Source organism: Cajanus cajan, chromosome 5 (assembly GCF_000230855.2).
Source record: "Cajanus cajan strain Asha chromosome 5, NIPB_CcT2T_4, whole genome shotgun sequence".
Lineage (NCBI taxonomy): Eukaryota > Viridiplantae > Streptophyta > Magnoliopsida > Fabales > Fabaceae > Cajanus > Cajanus cajan.
In genome coordinates, this window is record NC_138521.1 from 13,291,048 (window position 1) to 13,309,318 (window position 18,271).

Below are 18,271 nucleotides of genomic sequence, written 5' to 3' on the forward strand. Positions count from 1 at the left end.
TAATTTTTCATTATAAATAAAAACCTCATAAATAAAATTAAATAACACTCCTATAATAAAAAACTATATTTTTTATAAAATATAAATATAAAATAACCCATTATATTCTCCAAACAACATATAATATAAATATTTGCTCATCATATTCATATTAATATCATTGAATATGACCACTAGGATTAGTCTAGTGATTAGGTAAGGAGGGATTTGAGTAATCAGAAACATGAAGACCTAAGTTCAATCTTCATTGCGACTATCTTTATAATTTTTTCTATCTTAAAAAAAATCGGTGAATATAAAATTTCATTCACAATAATTATACATATTAACACATCAAATCAAACGACATTCATTTAGAATGGTTGAGTAGGGAGGGATTTAGGTAGTTAAAAACATGAAGACCTAAGTTTAATCTTCATTACTACCATCTTTTATAATTTTTTCTATCTTTAAAAAAAAAAATCAGTGAATATAAAATTTCACTCACAATAATTATACATATCAACACATCAAATCAAACGACATTCATTTAGCGTGCGTCATGCAGCAACGAGCAAGCATAGATACAAATTACACAATGATAGGTGTTTGTTAAATATCCAGCAGGTTGGACACCACTACAGGCAGTATTATTGGATATTTAATTATTTGAAGATAAATATAGATATGTTTATGATGATGTCAGAGTTTGGCAATTAGGGCATTCTGAATGGGCTTGACAGGAATGCCATTCTCCTTATCATCCAAATCACCTGGGTTTGGTGGAACATCTACAGCTGGCGAGCAATTGAAAAAACCATGCGGCTGCATCCACAAAACTAATATCACTTCTCTTTCCATCTCCTATTTTTCTTCCATACGTAATACTCCTCCCAAATACTATTTTCTATTTTCATACGTAATTTTAAATTTATGAAAGTTTTGTTTCTCCCTCTTAAATTTAAAATTCAGAAAGATTACTTGAAATGTAATATTTTCACTAGGAAAAATTTGCATACATAAATTTTGTATCTCTGATTTTGTGATAAGTGAATTTTGTTTGACATATATGACATGCGATGATCGTTAAAAAAAAAATTCATGAACTCATTTAAGTAAATTTTCAATAAAAATTTATAAAAGAAAATAAAAAAAATTAACTTCTTTATATTTAAAATTAATTTATACATAAATTAATTTGTACAAATTTTTATATTTTAATTTTTCTAAAATTTATTTTTAATCATGAATAAACTAACTTTAACTTATAAAAAAAATAATTTTTTCCTATTTTTTCTTTTACAAAAATTTATGAAAAAATTTATTCATACAGATCTTAGTTTATTTTCTACTCATTTTCTCTTACTTTCTTTCTTTATCTTTCTTTTATAAATCAAACAAATACAAAGTACAACCTTAAGAGCATCTGTAAGGTGGGTTGCTTATAAGCAACTCATTCAGCTCTTTTCATTGTGCTAAAATAGGTTGCTTAAATTTTAACAAAATTGCTTGTAGAAATTCCTTTGCTTAAGAAAAAGAGAGGAAAAGAGTTGATGTGGCACAGTGAGTCACTTATAAGCAATTCATGCTGCAGATGCTCTAATACAATAATATGAGAACGAAATCTTGTATCTCAGTGCAGAGTGATTGATTATGAATTTAAGATTTAGGATTTAAAATTTAAGATTTAGAGTTTAAGCTTCATTATGAATCCCGTTTGAAATTGACAAAGAATGAATGGTGTAGCATACCATAAGCATGAAGCCAATGCGTTCTACAGGCATAACTGGCCAGTCTTCCAGTCGAGGAATGTGAGTCACTCCAAATACGTACCTGAGACATTTCGACCAAATAAGTTGACATGTGCATACAATAAATAACCACAATATCAGAACTACCTAAAACAACAATTATCAGTCATTACTTTGCACATTAACGACTTATTATAAGCAGTGCTGCATGAAGTAATTGTAATAGTACACACTACATTACAGGCATTTTGACCATATCAACTCACAAATTAAAGTCATATTAAAAAGAAGAAAAAAAAGCGTTTTTTTTTTTAATATTATTTTGATAACATTTTTTAATATTAAACTGGTAAGGAGCAGGCATCATCTATGTAGAAGAATGGATAAACTAACCAGAGAACTATATCAGCTTCCTCCAGTGATCGGTTTTGCTTAACCCAAGTTGCCAAACCCTCTCCAACACGTGGATTTTGATTAGGGAACTCTCCTCCGGGATGCAGTTCATCGCGTGCATAAGGAGTAACCCAAAGATTGTGTTTCAAGAAAGCTGCTCTTCTCAAAAACTTGGCCTCTGAGCCAGCTAAAGGTAAACAATTTGAGCCAGGTACTAGCTTGTAACCAGTTAGATGCCCAGTTCGGTTTACAGTTCTTGTGTTCCTAACCTAAAATGTACTCTAGTGTAAGATAGAGTTTGTTCAAACTAGCAAATAATCCCACCAATCTGACTACTAACACATGGATATGCCTGTAGGAAATATATGCCCTTTTCGGAAATAGATAAAGAAGAAAAAAAACTGACGAAAAACGCATTCCTGTGTCAGTACAGATTTATGATTTTCAAAAAGTACAAGCATCCTGGAACAATATATAGATCTATTAGAAAAATTTGGTACAATTACTTGCCTATAGTTTCGCAATATGGGGAGCCCATAATACTGGTAGGAGGAAATCTTAAATCAATGACTACATGGATGATGCAATTTCAAAAAAAAAAAAAAAAGACATCGAATTTTTTTCATTTCTGTAAATAAATTCAACACATATATGTACCATAAATACTGTACAACATCCATCATAACTTACAGAGCAGAAGCAGGCAGCATAAAACAGCAGCCAGATTTGACAATTTTAGATTGTCCCTGACTCCCTGCTTCAAAATCTAAAGTGGACAGTGACAGAGCAAAAATATTCACCCAGGGAAAAATTCAACATCTGAATATTTTTTTTTCCGGGGAGAGGGGTTTAAAAATCAGTAAGAACTTACAATCCAGTGACGGGCAGATATAGGGTCACAATCACGCATTGCTTCCAATTCTGATTTAAGCAGTTTTTCCTCAGCATAAAATGCATTGTTATGAACATTATTGTCTCCTGGCTCTTCAACTTTGACATTCACCTCAACGACCTGGGCAGAGAGGGAACACATGGGCTTATACTTTGTCTTGTTTATGACAATAGTAATGAATTCTAGCCTTATGATGGAAGAGAAAGATATTTATATTAAGGGAACCATAGAATGTAATACTAAGTCATAAAATCAGGAGAAACTACCAGGTATCTCTAATACATGGTTATTCTTTTGAAAGACAAATAATTCTAGACAGCTCATTGTCCTGATATAGAATGCAAAACACCTAAGATTTGGTCCTGATGGGGGAGAAAAATAATTGCCTTTTCAATTTAAGACACTGCCCCCTTGAAAATGAAATTGCAAGCTAACCTGATTAAATGCTTCACCAGGCTTGCAGTCTACTGCCATGTCCATACGAGCAACAAAAAAGTGTTGGTGGACAGGTGCATATAATCCAGGTGCAATAGTTGTACCATATTTTCTTGTTTCACCTGGTTGCAATGCTCCTAAGCTGAGAATTCCTGTGAGCTTGACCTCTGCTTCTATTTTTCCGTCCTGCAAGAAGTCAAGTACAAAAACACTATTACAGAGATAACCAACTAGCATGCTTGAAGTTTTTAAACATTTAAATCCAGCAGAAAGCAAAAATGAAATGCCTGGAAAGATGTGAGGAAAACAATTTGGAATACCAGATTAGAAAAAAAAAAAAAAAAAAAAAAAGCAGAGATTTGATAACTATGCAGTTGTTGAAGTCAATAAATGGAGTATCTCTTTATAATTTATTGATGCAAGCAATGTTACCAATCCAACGTTTAGTTGCTACTTGCTAAGGTAACATAACACCACCCTCCCCTTGATTTCCTCGCAGTACCCCCATACACAAACTTACCACCCGAGATACTTATGTATTCAGAGGAAATGAAGTATATATCACTAGGCCTCAAATCATTGATGGTTTTACCAATATCATTCGACAAACTCAGATAAATTTGTGGATATTTAACTTGCCTGATAAAAGTGCCAGAAAAAGCCATACTCATAGTTAGCCACAGTGCATATAAAGGACACAGTCAGCCTTCTAGACCGCCGAACTTCAGCCAAACCTGTTCTCCAATCTTGATGCTTCCACAACATACCATGATCTTCTTCATGCAGGCAAACACAGTTCTCAATTGTTTCAACACCTCCATAAAAGTTTGTGAAGTGTGCATCAAAGTATTTGATATAGCCTAAACAATCACATCCCTGAAATAATAACATTATGCAAAATAAATGCAATTTCAAGGAGAAAAAATTAAGACAAGAATGACAGGAATATAAGAAAATGCCTTGACCTTCTTGAGAGAATGAGCATTTTTACCCAGGCCATCTTCACCAGCATCAAAAGCATTTTTCCTATAGTGAGGATCATTAGGATCTCCATAAGGGACCACCATCTCAACAAAACTCAATCTATGGGCAACTGGTCTTCGTCCCCGACTTCCATCAATATAGGCTACTGAATAAATAACCAAACCCTCCCTAGGAGTGAAGCCAATACGAAAGTTCCACTGCAAAAATGGTCAATTAGTTTTAACAATTCTCAATAAGGTTCGTACAATGTAGTTTTGGAAAATAAGCAACCTACCTTCTGCCATTCAATGAAGTGACCATTAACACGAAAACTTGGACCTTCTGGTTGAATAATCTGTAAGGGTTTCACATCACTTCGATCAACTCCTCCCCGAGTTTCACCAGAAGTATAATTTCTTAGTGGATCAGCAGGTGGAAGAGGAACTAGTTTACGGTCTTCAAATTCAAGAACAACCATATTCTGCATGTCAACAAGTACATGGATTCCCTCAACTGGACGTGCATAGCCATTTTCCATGGGGCAGTCACTTTCAGTCCGACAAAAGAACAGTGGTTTAGCAAGTCGTCGGCTCGGAGCATCAGCTTCACTGTGATATCCAGCACACCTAAACGTTTCAACAAAAGTATTAGACAGAACAAGACAACTGAAATAAATTCTCAAAATATGTCAATCAGATAACATTGAAGCAGTAACTAACCAGGGATCCACCATCACGAGATCCATATCCTCAATCCCCCTCTTCTTCATTGCTTCACGAAATGGAGGATATTCCTTTACAACAGCTTCGCACTCAGCATACTCCACAGCATCCTATAGGTGCAGAGAGAACAACATAATTTGGTAATAATTATTGATGATAAGAGTCTTCAATTTGGGTACTTTTAATCTTGTGAGCTAGGAATTTATCCTTAGTTTGGAAAATAAAATTACTTTATTATAGAAAATAGTTTGTGTAGAGCTATAAACATCCCACTTTTTGCAAATTGAGGACTTTTTTTTTTTTGCTCGATTATTAACTTAATAACGTTCATAATTGTTAATGTGTTTAGTTACTTTGTTTAATTTACACCAATAGGTCAACAATGTAACCGTGATTAAGTCAATTGTGAAAAATGGGTAAATGATATAACTTTTTTTCCATTGTACGCATGAAACTCTAAGTGAATCTATAAGCTAACATTACTTATAATTGAAGTAATGTCATACAATTAAAGACAAGATACGTTAGTGACAACAACTTCTTAGGACTGACCAAGAACAATCTTATAGGCAGTTATTCTGATTCTCTAATTCCTGAAACATGTATTTCTGAAGCCATTTAAACTTTGTGAGATAAAGTAACATAAAGCACAAAGTAGTTTAAAACTAAAATAGATTATACCAATGGCTTCTTATGTTAATGCTCTGTGTGACTTCCTTTCATTATGCACTATGGGCAAATTTTAGCAGAGCCATTTAAATTCTAAAAGGGAAACAAGTTGCAAACTTCCACACATAAAAATTGGAAAATAAAAAGGTAAATAATTTAATAAAAAATTAGCATGGGGATAACGAGGACCCTAAAATTCCTAATAAGCATCAACATTTAGAAATTAAACGAGTAAGATTTTATTCACCATTGGAGGCTGAACATCTGGAACAACCGTAGATGAAATCACTTTGCCCCTATGGTGTCCACCTCGAGTTGCTGCATGAACTTCTCTAAGTTCAACAATCCATATGCTTGTCTCATTCGACCTTTTATTGTAAACAACTAGTCTTGCTTGCCTTGGAGGAAGTTTAGAAGGAATCACAGGTCCACCTTTTGTCCTGGGGAGCAGTGATGGTTGGAAAGGAGGGAAAAAATATGCATCTGCTAATGCAACAACTTGCTTTTCTGGTTCTACCAGGTCTACTTCAATAAAGCGCATGCTATCTCTCACCTAAGAAGATAATCAAAGTCAAAGTACTTCATCAACATGCAGACATAGTAATATAAAGAGGTTACAGCTTGATGGGAAATGTCTAACACAGTTTTGCCATTACTTGGTAGTAAACCCAAGCAAAATCTACACCAAAGAGAGGCAAATGAGCTATGTACCTCAGGTGTTGCCCCAGCTGCTCGAACGGTTGCTACAGCTACTGATATTTCGGCAGCAGTTAGTGGATCCAAAGGGTGGCTGGTTTGAGCTCTCACCATGAGTGTGATACCTATGCCAAAAAGAACAGTTCTTCAACTTAATCAACTATGGACATAAAAAGAAATTCCATTAAGGAGAAATGAGAAGGTAAACAAGCCAGTGGATGATAAAGACAGAAAAGACCAAGAACAACAAAAATGGCTTTGGAAAAACTGAGAATACTTCCCCATCTCTGTGCAAATCAGAGAGGCAACAAAGATGACGCACCCATGAACAAAATACCAAAGCGAAACTAAAATCATAATTTTATTTCATTAAAATTGGGGGGAATTAAATAAAGGACAAAACTTAGAAGCAATTCCTTGGGTAATTTTTACCATGTGTTTGGAAAATCCACATCCAATTACTGAAAGGCATTAGTGAACGTGGAAATCTACATCGTGAACTGGAAGCAAATACCCTATTAGTCTTGTTCTTTAATCAGAATTAGAGTTTCATCTCATTAACCTAACTTAGACTTTAATCCAAACCTTTATTACATGAATTATTGATAAACTCTAATTCTAATAAGAGTACAATACCCAAAGCACCTATAAGTTTTGTCCTTAAAGATGGGACTTATGTTTGCAGTGTTCCTCCCAAAGGAGACACGTCAAAGGACGGCATGATCTACAGATTGTCAAAGAAGATCTTATCCACTATTCTCCAAATTAAGAATATAGATTGATTATAAGAGCAGAAAAGGCTCAACACGTGTAAATCTTTCTCTGTGCAATTAAAAAGAAGCATAGCAATTCATTCAATTAAATTCTCCTCCATGACAAGTTGAAACTCCTAATAATTCCACAAGGACTATAAATAGAACTTAAAATAAGAACAAGGCATGGAATGGTAACCCAAAGAGTCAAAAAGTAAACAGATCAAGACCTAGCACAAGAGAACCCGCAGTGAGATTTTACCGTGTAGTCAAATGCAAATAAGAAAAGGGGTATGTGACTCTGCTTCGTGGATAAAAAAAGTACACGGAGGAAACGATCGTGAAAATGAAACGAAATTTGGAATCAGATAACAAACGGACTCAATATAATATAATACAATACTACTCGGAGAGAGCATAAAGAAAAGAAGTGAGTAAACTAAACAGTACTTTATAGCTGATTAGGAGTCAGAAAAATGATCATGAAGAAAAGGATAAGTCAAATAAATTGACTCTAAACAAAACTACTTTGACATGACAAACTTGTTTATTCATACAAGCAAAGGCAAAATAATTTTAAAAAAAATAATCAATTAAATAAATAAACCTTTGGCAGAAACGGCCTTGGGAGGAGAATCGATGGCGGAAATGAAGGTGGCGGCGACGGAGGGTCGTTGTTGTTGTTGTTGCTGCTGCTGCTGCGGCGGCGCCACCGCCGCAGCAGAAGAGGCAGAATTGAGGGCCTTGTTAATTTCCGCGGCGCAACATGGCGTCGCTTTTTCCTGAGCTGTGGCCATTGCAAGGGGTTCGCGAGCTCAGCGTAGTAAATTCCAGTGTAATATTCCACTGACATACAGCAATAATGCCAGTTGTTTCCAGTCTTCGCCACCACCGCCGCCACCACCGCCAACACCAACTAACGTAAGCTTTTCTTTCTTTGTGCTTGGGAGAGGGATTCGTAGGGTGCTTTATAGTGCGAGATGAATCACGAAAGCGATGGGGTTGGGGTTGGCTTTGGCTTTGGCTAAGTGGTGTTTGGCAAATGGAAATTAATTAATGGTTCATTGATTGATGTCTATCCAAGAATGAGGGATATATTAATGGCAATGGGGTGGTGTCAGAAAGGGGAAGGTAGGTGGAGGTGGGTCATGTCGGGGAAAGCGACAACTTTGCCAAATAAGCAGATCAGCCACCATTGAAAGTGATGCAACAAGCACACACCTAGACTAGGACGGAACATGTAACTCAAACCTGCATCATGGACCCACTTCTCACTCCTTGCTTTACTTATTTTAATAAATACTATATATTATTGGTAATTTAGTATTATAAAGTTTTTGGAAATCAAAATTTACTTTTAACCAGGGTTTTCTATTATGAATTAATAAACTATCAACAAGTGCATGATTTGAGTTGTATTGTCCTTGTTGTCCTCAAAGGTAAGACTTTAAATTCTAGTATTGTGATTTCATGGAGATACTCCACTGAATCTGTTTTACATTATCATATAATCAAAAGTCATCGATAGTGTAAATGGTGATTTGTGATTGTTAAAGACAAATTTGAGCAACTTTAAATTGTGTGCTACTTTTGCTTCTTTTATTGAACCATAAAATGATTTCAGGAAATATGTGGTCAATACTTGATAAAGCTTTTTATATGTAAAAATGATGATTTGATAAAATTAGAAGACTTTGTATAATTTAGACATATTGTCAAAAATCACGAGAAATTCTATTCAAGAAATTTGATAATTATCACCAAAGGACATATGCACATGCACTTACTCAAACAAGTTGATAATTATCTTGAAATATCGTCATATTTTTTTAGAAAAAGTAATCAAATGCAAAATAGTTATCAACAATTACTAGAAGATGTTACTACATCAATTAAGACTAATAACTATCTTTAGAACATATGTTAAAATATTTTTATAATTAGGAAGTTATTTTTTTATGATTATGTTTAAATCAAACATTGTACTCCAAACATTATTTGTAATACCTTACGTTTCGTAATTAGATTATATATATATATATATATATATATATATATATATATATATATATATATATATATATATTATAAAATTTAAAGGGATGATGTTAAAGAACATTTTAAGATTGAAATTGTATTTTATATATTTATTTTGAGTAAATTATATGAGAATTATATTTTATTATAATGTTATATTATTATTATTATTATTATTATTATTATTATTATTATTATTATTATTATTATTATTATTATTGTTATTATTATTGTTATAAAATGAGGGGAAGGAATAGGTAACCAGAGTTATGGATAAGTAATTGAGGATGGGTTAGGGAGAAGATGAGCTAGGTTGATAGGTGTTTTCAACCTATCTACTCTAAGTGTAAGACTAACTAAATTATTGAAAAAATCCTCATATCATTATAAGAGTAGAAGCTCTCATTATAAACAAGAAGGAAAATAATGATAAAGAAAAGATCACTCTACAGGTTGAAGTTAGCGAAAAAACACATAGAAGGGGGTTGAATATGTGTGTGTGAACGGAGGAAATTTAAAATCGTTTTCGTAGAGGGACTCTTTTTCGTCCAATACACTACAAGAAAAATTGTTATTATCTACGGAATTTATTCTATAGATAATGTTTAGTTATCTACGGAATATTATCTATGGAATTTTTTCCGTAGATAATTTTTAGTTATCTACGGAATATTACCTACGAAATTTTTTTCGTAGATAATGTTTAGTTATCTACGAAATATTACTTACGAAAATTTTTTCCGTAGAGAATATTTAGTTATCTACGAAAATTTTCGTAGATAATTTATCTACAAAAATTTCCATAGATAACTTCACCCGTAGATAAATTCCATAGGTAAAACATTTTATTTGAAACATCAATTAACATATTTTATTATCTTTTCATTTTAATTTATTGTAAAATAATTAGAATATTTAATTTAGCATCATTAAAAGAATAATCAATTATAATATTTATTTATTTTAATTTAATTATTTATTATAATACTTTTACTCACCGTATTGACCAAAAAATATATTTTTATTAAAATATATTTTAAAATTATTTTTTATTAAAATATATTTTAAAATTTTAGTTAATTCATTATAATATTTTAAAATAAATAAAATTAAAAATTGTCATTAAATAAGTTATCTACAGAAAAATCCGTAGATAACGTATCTACGAAAATTTCCGTAGATAACTTCACCCATAGATAAATTTCATAAGTAATATGTTTTACTTGAAATATCAATTAACATATTTTATTATCTTTTCATTTTAATTTATTGTAAAATAATTAAAATATTTAATTTAGCGTCATTAAAAAAATAATCATTATAAGATTTAATTTTTTTTAATTTAAATATTTATTATAATACTTTTAGTCAGCATATTGACCAAAAAATATATTTTTGTTTAAAATTATTTTTGATTAAAATATATTTTAAAATTTTAGTTAATTCATTATAATATTTTAAAATAATATTATTAAAAATTTTCATTTTAAATTTTTTATTTTTATAAATTAATTGATGCTAAAAAATAACATACTAATATGTGATTTTAAATTTGATATAAAAATATTATGATATAATTAGATAAGATTTTGAATTAGTATTTTATTGATGGTTGATAATTAGAAATTAAAACAAGAATAAATACATTTTTTGAATTTTATATCTTAGATTTAAGATGAATAAATATGTTAAGTTAATTAATAATTTATTTAAAATATTAAAATTTAATTTATAAAAATAATATTTTAAAAGAGAAAAGTTATAATAACACCAATGTAACTTTTATTAAATATGAATTTTATAAATTCAACCGTTAGGTTGAAAGTTTCTACTCTTAGCTCATATATACAAAATTTTATATTAATTCAAGATGATTTGACACTTCATTCTTGTAAAATAAAATTAACGTAATATATACATTTCAAAATATACTAAAATATGAACACTTTGATTACCTTTAATTTGTTGTTCAATTTTAACAAAATTTGATATAAACATATAAAGTGATATGAACTTTCAATCTAACGGTTGAATTTACAAAATTCACATTTAATATAAAATTATTGAGCGATGTAATACTTAGTAAAAGTTACATTGGTATTATTCTAGCCCTTATCATTTTAAAATATATAAATTATTTATTTAAACTTTTAAATTTATAATAATTAATTTAAATTGTATCATAATATTAATTTTAAATAGAAATAAGTAGATTATTAATTATACAAGTAAGTATATATATATATATATATATATATATATATATATAAAGATTAATTAAATATAATATAATTATTATTATTGGTAATATAATTATTATATATATTTTTATATTTTTATAGTGGTCTGGACATACAAAAATGAGAAGGACCCAAAAATAGTATAAGTATGAGATTGTATAGTTGAGGATGATTTAAATGAATTAATTTGTACTACTTATACTGATAACATGCATTAACTTTTCTGTAGCATATCTCATTAGAACTCCACACTTAAGTGTGTTTGACCTGGAGTAGTATAGGGATGAGTGACCTCCTGGGAAGTTTCCCAGAAAATGTGCAATAAGGACAAAACATGTTGAAAAGTGAAGTGTAATGAAATAACATCCTTGAGAAGCCAAATATGAGGGTTGTTACATTAATAAATTTAGTAAAATTAAATAAAAATTTCCTGAAAGTTATCTACGGATAGGGATGGCAAAAATATCCGCACCCGTGGGTATCTGTGGATAAAATCCGTTACGGATAATAAATTGATAGGCTAATATTGGGAACCCGCGGATAATGGGGACGAATAATTTTTTACCCGTTTATAAATGGGGTGGGGGCGGGTATGATGATATCCATACCCGCGGATACCCGTTTAATATTATTTCTTAAATATCCTAATTATCCTTGTACTAACCCTAAAACTACATTCTCTCATCTTATTTTCTTACAAAAGTGAGGTTGATGAAGTTACCGACATGTGTTAAGCATGTTATAAAATTATGTTGGATGTAATTTGATTAATTTTCTAGCTTTGATTGGACCAATAAGATTTATGTATTTTAAGTTGTTTACTTTCATTTGAAATTATGAGATTGAATTATTGTAGCTTTGTGATGATACTTTAACTTACTTGTGAGATTGATGTATTTTAAGTTATTGATTATCTTGAATTATTATTATTATTTCAACAAAATTAACGTTAAATAAAAGTTCAAAATTAACATTGAATTTTTATTTTTAATATTTCAATGACATTAAAATATAAACTTATTTGTAATATAATTTTTTTAATTTCTTAAAATTTTTATAAATATCCATGGACATCCATGGATATCCGTGAGTATTCAAGAAATTCATGGATACCTAGGCGGATATGGGATGGGTATGAGGCCAATTTTCATTCAGCGGGGCGGGGACGGGTTTACTATTACCTGCCCCCAAAGGGCCCCATTGCCATCCCTATCTACGGATAATGTAACATCCCAAATTTTCTACTAGTATAATGATTATTTATTATTTATTTTATATTTATGGAGATTATTTTCTTATAGCTATTTTAATGGATTTTATAGAATGTTTTAAAGGTTTTAATAATTATGAGTATTTTAACAATAAATATTTATGAAAATTATTTTGTAATATTTTGATTTTTAGTAGCCTAGAACGGGCCGTTCTCAAATTGGAACAGCCCGTTCCAGACTACTAAAATGGCTTAGAAAGATTAGGTTGGAATGGGCCATTCCAACAAATGATTCATTGAGTAAACTTCAAACACAGAACGAGCCGTTCCAAATGTGGCCGTTGTGAGTTGAAACTCATATCTAGAACGGGTCGTTCTGATTCTGGAACAGGTCATTCTAAATGTGAATTTTGGACATGAAGTATGATTCTAGAACGGGCCGTTTTGGATTTGAAACAGACCGTTCTGGCGACTACTGATGCCTATAAATAGAACGCTTTGTCACTCCAAAAGCACATTTTTCACTTTTCACCTCTTTTTCTTCTACATTCTCTGAAGACCAAGAGGAAACCCAAAGGAGGAGACCAACAAGATCTAGTTTTAGTTTCAGCTCCTGCTTATCGGGTAAGGGGGAGTGAGAAATCTGGGTCAGGGAATGTATGTTGGGTAGTGGGATTGGCCCTCAATCCTATGTTTGTTGTTGTTGTTGTATGCTCATGTATGAGGAGTTTTCCCTAATTATATATGTTTTTTCTATTATTTTTCCTATATTTAAATATAAATGTGTAATTTGAGATCTCTATGGTTTCTTGTGGGAAACCCTAAGGGAATGCATTGGTAATTGTAAGAGACAAATTTTAAATGTTTGTTTTACCTTCTGAGTTTTTTGTTGTGTTCCTTGATGTTTGCTGAGTGTAAATATGTGTCTAATTTTGAAAATAAACAAATTTTGATATGAATTAGAGTGCTATGTGGATTCCTGTGGGAACCCTATGAGAAACAAACATATTTCTAATATTTTCTGTTTTACCTTTTGATTGTTCTATTGTATTCTTGTTGTAGGAGATGTATGAATATGTATTTAATTTCGTAAATAGATGAGTTTTAATATGAATTAAAGTGCTCTGTGAAAATTGTGAATATGATGTGATAATGTGATATGACAATGAGATGTGATAATGTGAATATGATGATGAGACAGGACCATGTGATGTGATAATGAGACATGACGATGTGATATGAGAATGAAACATGATAACATGATATGAGAAAAGCATCGAGTCTTGATTGACATGCCTCATGTGCATAAATATTTTTAAGGGTACGATATGGAATACACTGCTAAAGAAGTCTCCCTAGTGTAAAAGCTTTGGGGATTAGTCCTTGGGGATAGTTCGGTTTGTAAGTCTCAGTCTTGCCCATTGTGTGCATGAGATGTATCTTGCGCAGCTTAGCTATCCCAACGAGACTCTAGTAGTATGTCCTTTTAGTGAGAGTGCGCAGAGAGTGTGACCCGGCATGTACTCCTAGACTACTCTTCGTATATTGCTAGCGGTAATATGTCATGTGATATGTTACTGGCGCCACATGCATGATAAAACGTAGTTCATGTCCATACATGTACATTTTAATGTTATATGAAAAATTGATATGTCTTGGATGAGTGAGATGTGATGTTATTAATAATTTATCTATATTATACCTGTTTTGTTTGTGTTTGGTTATCCGGCATATATTTCTACACTATGAGCCAGAGTGAGATGTTTCTCACTCCCTTTTTTCTTGTGTTGTTTACTTTGACTGTCATACAGGTGATTATCAGCATTAGGCTGAGGATGTTGATGATGAAGCTTAGGTTTCTATATTGGGATTTGCTCTAATAGGACATGTGACATCGGGGTGTAGATAGGATTAAATTAGGATGCTGTTTTTGTTAAATTATTTTGAAAACTTTAACCTTATTTCTTTTATAATTACCACTGATTATGTTATTTGTTTAAGTTATGAATGTGGTGCTCTCAATCTGAACATGTTTGGTATTTTAAAAATGAAAGACTGTGGTATTCAAAATTTTATTATTTGTATTATCATATGCGGGGTAGAGGGTGTCACAGATAAAATTCGTAGATAACAAATTTCGTGAGTTATCTACGAAAAATTTCGTAGATAAAGTTCCGTAGATAATGTTATCTACAAAAAATTACGTAGATAACGTTATCTACGACCTTATTATCTACGGATTTTTTTTCCATAGATAATCCGTAGATAATTGACACTTATCTACGGATTTTAATGTTTATCTACGAATTTTTCCATAGATAATCTTGATTTTTCTTGTAGTGATAAAAATATTATTTTGAATACTTAAGAACTGTGCAAGATTTGCTCAACAAAGGATTTTCCGTCTGAAAGTTTATCGTCTGCACAAGGAAAATGTTTCTTAAAATAATAAGTTAAGCAAGTGTCTTTTTCGTCTGAAGAGAGTTACAGTGAAGAATAAGCAATGGACGAAATATTCAGTATGTTATATCAACTAAACGAAATTGCGTCTAAAACATAGAAAAATAGTGCAAAGGTTTTTATACTGGTTCGCTCAGACTGAGCTATGTCCAGTCTCCTTCAATTGAAGGGTTCCACTAGATTTTCAATTAAGTACAAGTATTATCACCACTTCTGGTTTGCCAAGTATTATCGACCACTTCTAGCCCGCTAACTTCACTTGTTAGCGCTAGTATTCTTTGTTCAGCCTCTTCAGGCTCGTAGTGAGTATTCTCGACCACTCCTGGTCTTCGAATATTATCAACCACTCCTAGTTCGCCAACTTCACTCATTAGCGCTAGTATTCTTTGTTCAGTCTCTTCAGGCTCTCAATGAGTATTCTTGACCACTCCTGGTCCCGAGTATTATCAACCACTCCTGGTTGGCTAACTTCACTCATTAGCACAAGTATTCTTTGTTCAGCCTCTTCAGGCTCTAAGTGAGTATTCTCGACCACTCCTGGTCTCAAGTATTATCAACCACTCTTGGTTGGCTAACTTCACTCATTAGCACTAGTATTCTTTGTTCAGCCTCTTCAGGCTCTTAGTGAGTATTCTCGACCACTCTTGGTCCCGAGTATTATCAACCACTCCTAGTTGGCTAACTTCACTCATTAGCACTAGTATTTTTTGTTCAGCCTTTTCAGGCTCTTAGTGAGGATTCTTTGACAAGCCTCTCCAGGCTTATACAAGTATTTTTTCCTAGCCTCTTCAGGCTTTACAAATGATAGATAGTTTGTTTTGAGTGTGTGATTTACTCTCACAGAGAGGATACAAGAATTTACTACACTCACTAAGGCTTATGTTCCTAAGTTACACTTAGAACTCCTTAGTCTACAAAGATAAATATAATACAATATTGTACATTTGACTATGTATGCTCTGTCTCTGGTTTCTTTGCTTCTTGGGCTTGGAATCACTCTTCGCCAACCTTTCAAGGTTTGAATTCATGACATATATATAGTCTCTGTAAAATTTTCCCGTTGCAAGTATTCATTGAAGCAAGATGTAGTCGTTCATGACTAGTTCGATCTTTCATTTAATGCATTAGATCTTGCATTAAATGTTACTTCCTGTTTATAGACATTGCGTGAAGTCTTTTACATTTTGTTAGTTGTAGTGTCTGACTTTAACTAAGACATAGGAAATTTTTGTCCTTTTTCGGTCATCGTAGCTGTAAAGACGTTGTCTTTATCTGAAAAAGTAATGTACTTTTTCTGACACATGCATGCTTTTACTTTTGCACTTGCTTTTCTTCTTTTTCTTTTCTTTCTTTCATCGCGCGATCATATTGAAAGCTTTTGTATGATTGTAGATGATGCCTGAATTGTCCCTTGAGACTTGATTCTTCAAATGCTTGCATGGAAGTCTTCGTTTGTGTTTGGTAGTCCATGTGCAACTCAAGACTTGATCTTTGTCTGAGCATTTGTCATTAATGTTTTGACTTTCTTTGGTCTGGTCAACATTATAGATGGACAGACTTTGTTTCCGTCTGGAATGCTTTTCAGTCTATGTTGTCCTTCGTCTGATATGTAGTTGACTTTTGTCTGATTGTTGACCAACCTTCGTCTGAGTTCTTATATTGTGCTCTAAGTTGTACTTGACACACCTACGTCTGGTATTTGATTCATTATCGTCTGGCACTCATTTTGTATTTCATCTATCATTTGACTTTGTTTAGTCTGATCCTCGTGTTGTGCTTTGCCTTGACTAATCTTCGTCTGGTACTCGAAGAAGTTTCATCTGTGGTCTATATGGACTTCTTCTCATTCATGAATGTGCTTCGTCTAAAGCTTGATCATTTTTCTTCTTATGCTGTCTTCTCGTTCATGAATGTGCTTCGTCTAGAGCTCGGTCATTTTTGTTCCTGTGATGAACGTGACTTCGTTTGACCTTTCCGTCTGATGCTTGAAGCTTTCCTTCCTTTATCTTAGTTTCAGTATAAGAAGTGGTACATGCACTATTCTTCAACTTGCCTATACTTATATTTTTCTGAAATACTAACACACTTGTTAGAAATAATAATATATATTATATTTGTCTCATTCAAAACCTTGCTGGGAACTGTTTTGTCTAACTTAACACAGGTGTCCTAATAAAGCACAACGACTATAAAACTAAGGCCTTTTTGGGCTTATTACATAAAATCCTTAAACCAACTAGGTTTACGAATGATTGTTTTTGGGTTGTGCGGGTGTTGTGATGTTAGGTTGGTCCAAATTGTTGATGATGTGAGCATGGAAAATTGGATGGATGTGAGCAATCGTTGGAAGAGTGAGTTCGTAAGCGACGATGTTAATGTGGTAGAGGACCTAAAAAGGGTCGTAAAAAGTGGCAAGCCATCTTTTGAGAGTGATGATGTGAAATTGAATGTTGACGGTACGAGTAGAGTTTCAACCATACACAGTCGTTAGGTTGAAAGGTAATAGAGGTTCTAGATTTGTTGGCTTGGTCTTTCATTTGTTGACATGTACGTCGAAGAGTTTCTTTGATGGTTTGAATAATTTTTTGTTTTTGTTGCAGGGTGTGGGCAACAAGGTCAGAGTGGTGCTCCGTGTGGAGATAATCAATAGTGGTAGGGGGAGGTCATCCATATAAGGCCTCAAAAGGACTCATGTGGATAACAGAGTACCAAATGGTGCTGTACCAATATTCGGCCAAGTACAGAAACTAGAACCATTTTCGAGGGTTGTCATTAGCAAAGCATCGCAAATACGTTTGAAGACAACGATTGATAACTTTGGCATGTTCATCTATTTTAGGGTGACATGTAGTGGAAAAATGCAGCTTGGTCCCTTGAATTTTGAAAAGCTCTTGCCAAAAATTGTCGAGAAATGTGTGATCCCAATTGAACACAATAGATTTAGGAGTGCCATGAAGTTGAACGATCTCAATTGAGAAGCAAGCAATAAGACTAGTAGTAGTGAAGTGTGGTGGTAGCGCCATAAAATGAGCACAACAAGTGAGATGATCAACAATGACCCAAATAGTAGTG

The 18,271-nt window shown here is 32.5% G+C and overlaps 1 protein-coding gene across 3 annotated transcripts; it reads right to left on the reverse strand.

The window, feature by feature from the left end:
* Positions 1-501: 501 nt before the first annotated feature.
* LOC109813419 (amine oxidase [copper-containing] zeta, peroxisomal) lies at positions 502-8,297 on the reverse strand. 3 transcript variants are annotated; one of them, XM_083074959.1, is made up of 12 exons: positions 7,860-8,292; positions 6,516-6,625; positions 6,052-6,357; positions 5,133-5,245; positions 4,709-5,039; positions 4,416-4,631; positions 4,090-4,326; positions 3,451-3,636; positions 2,995-3,135; positions 2,124-2,392; positions 1,731-1,812; positions 502-804 (listed from the first exon to the last, which is right to left on the reverse strand). In XM_083074959.1, the coding sequence occupies exons 1-12, from the start codon at positions 8,047-8,049 to the stop codon at positions 682-684; spliced, it is 2,304 nt and encodes a 767-aa protein (XP_082931085.1). In that variant the 5' UTR covers positions 8,050-8,292; the 3' UTR covers positions 502-681. The 3 variants fall into 3 exon arrangements, with proteins under 3 accessions (XP_082931085.1, XP_082931086.1, XP_082931087.1); XM_083074960.1 differs by lacking the exon at positions 7,860-8,292 and adding an exon at positions 7,515-7,639; XM_083074961.1 differs by lacking the exons at positions 502-804; positions 1,731-1,812 and adding an exon at positions 2,814-2,889 and having other exon boundaries at positions 2,258-2,392; positions 7,860-8,297.
* Positions 8,298-18,271: the final 9,974 nt, after the last annotated feature.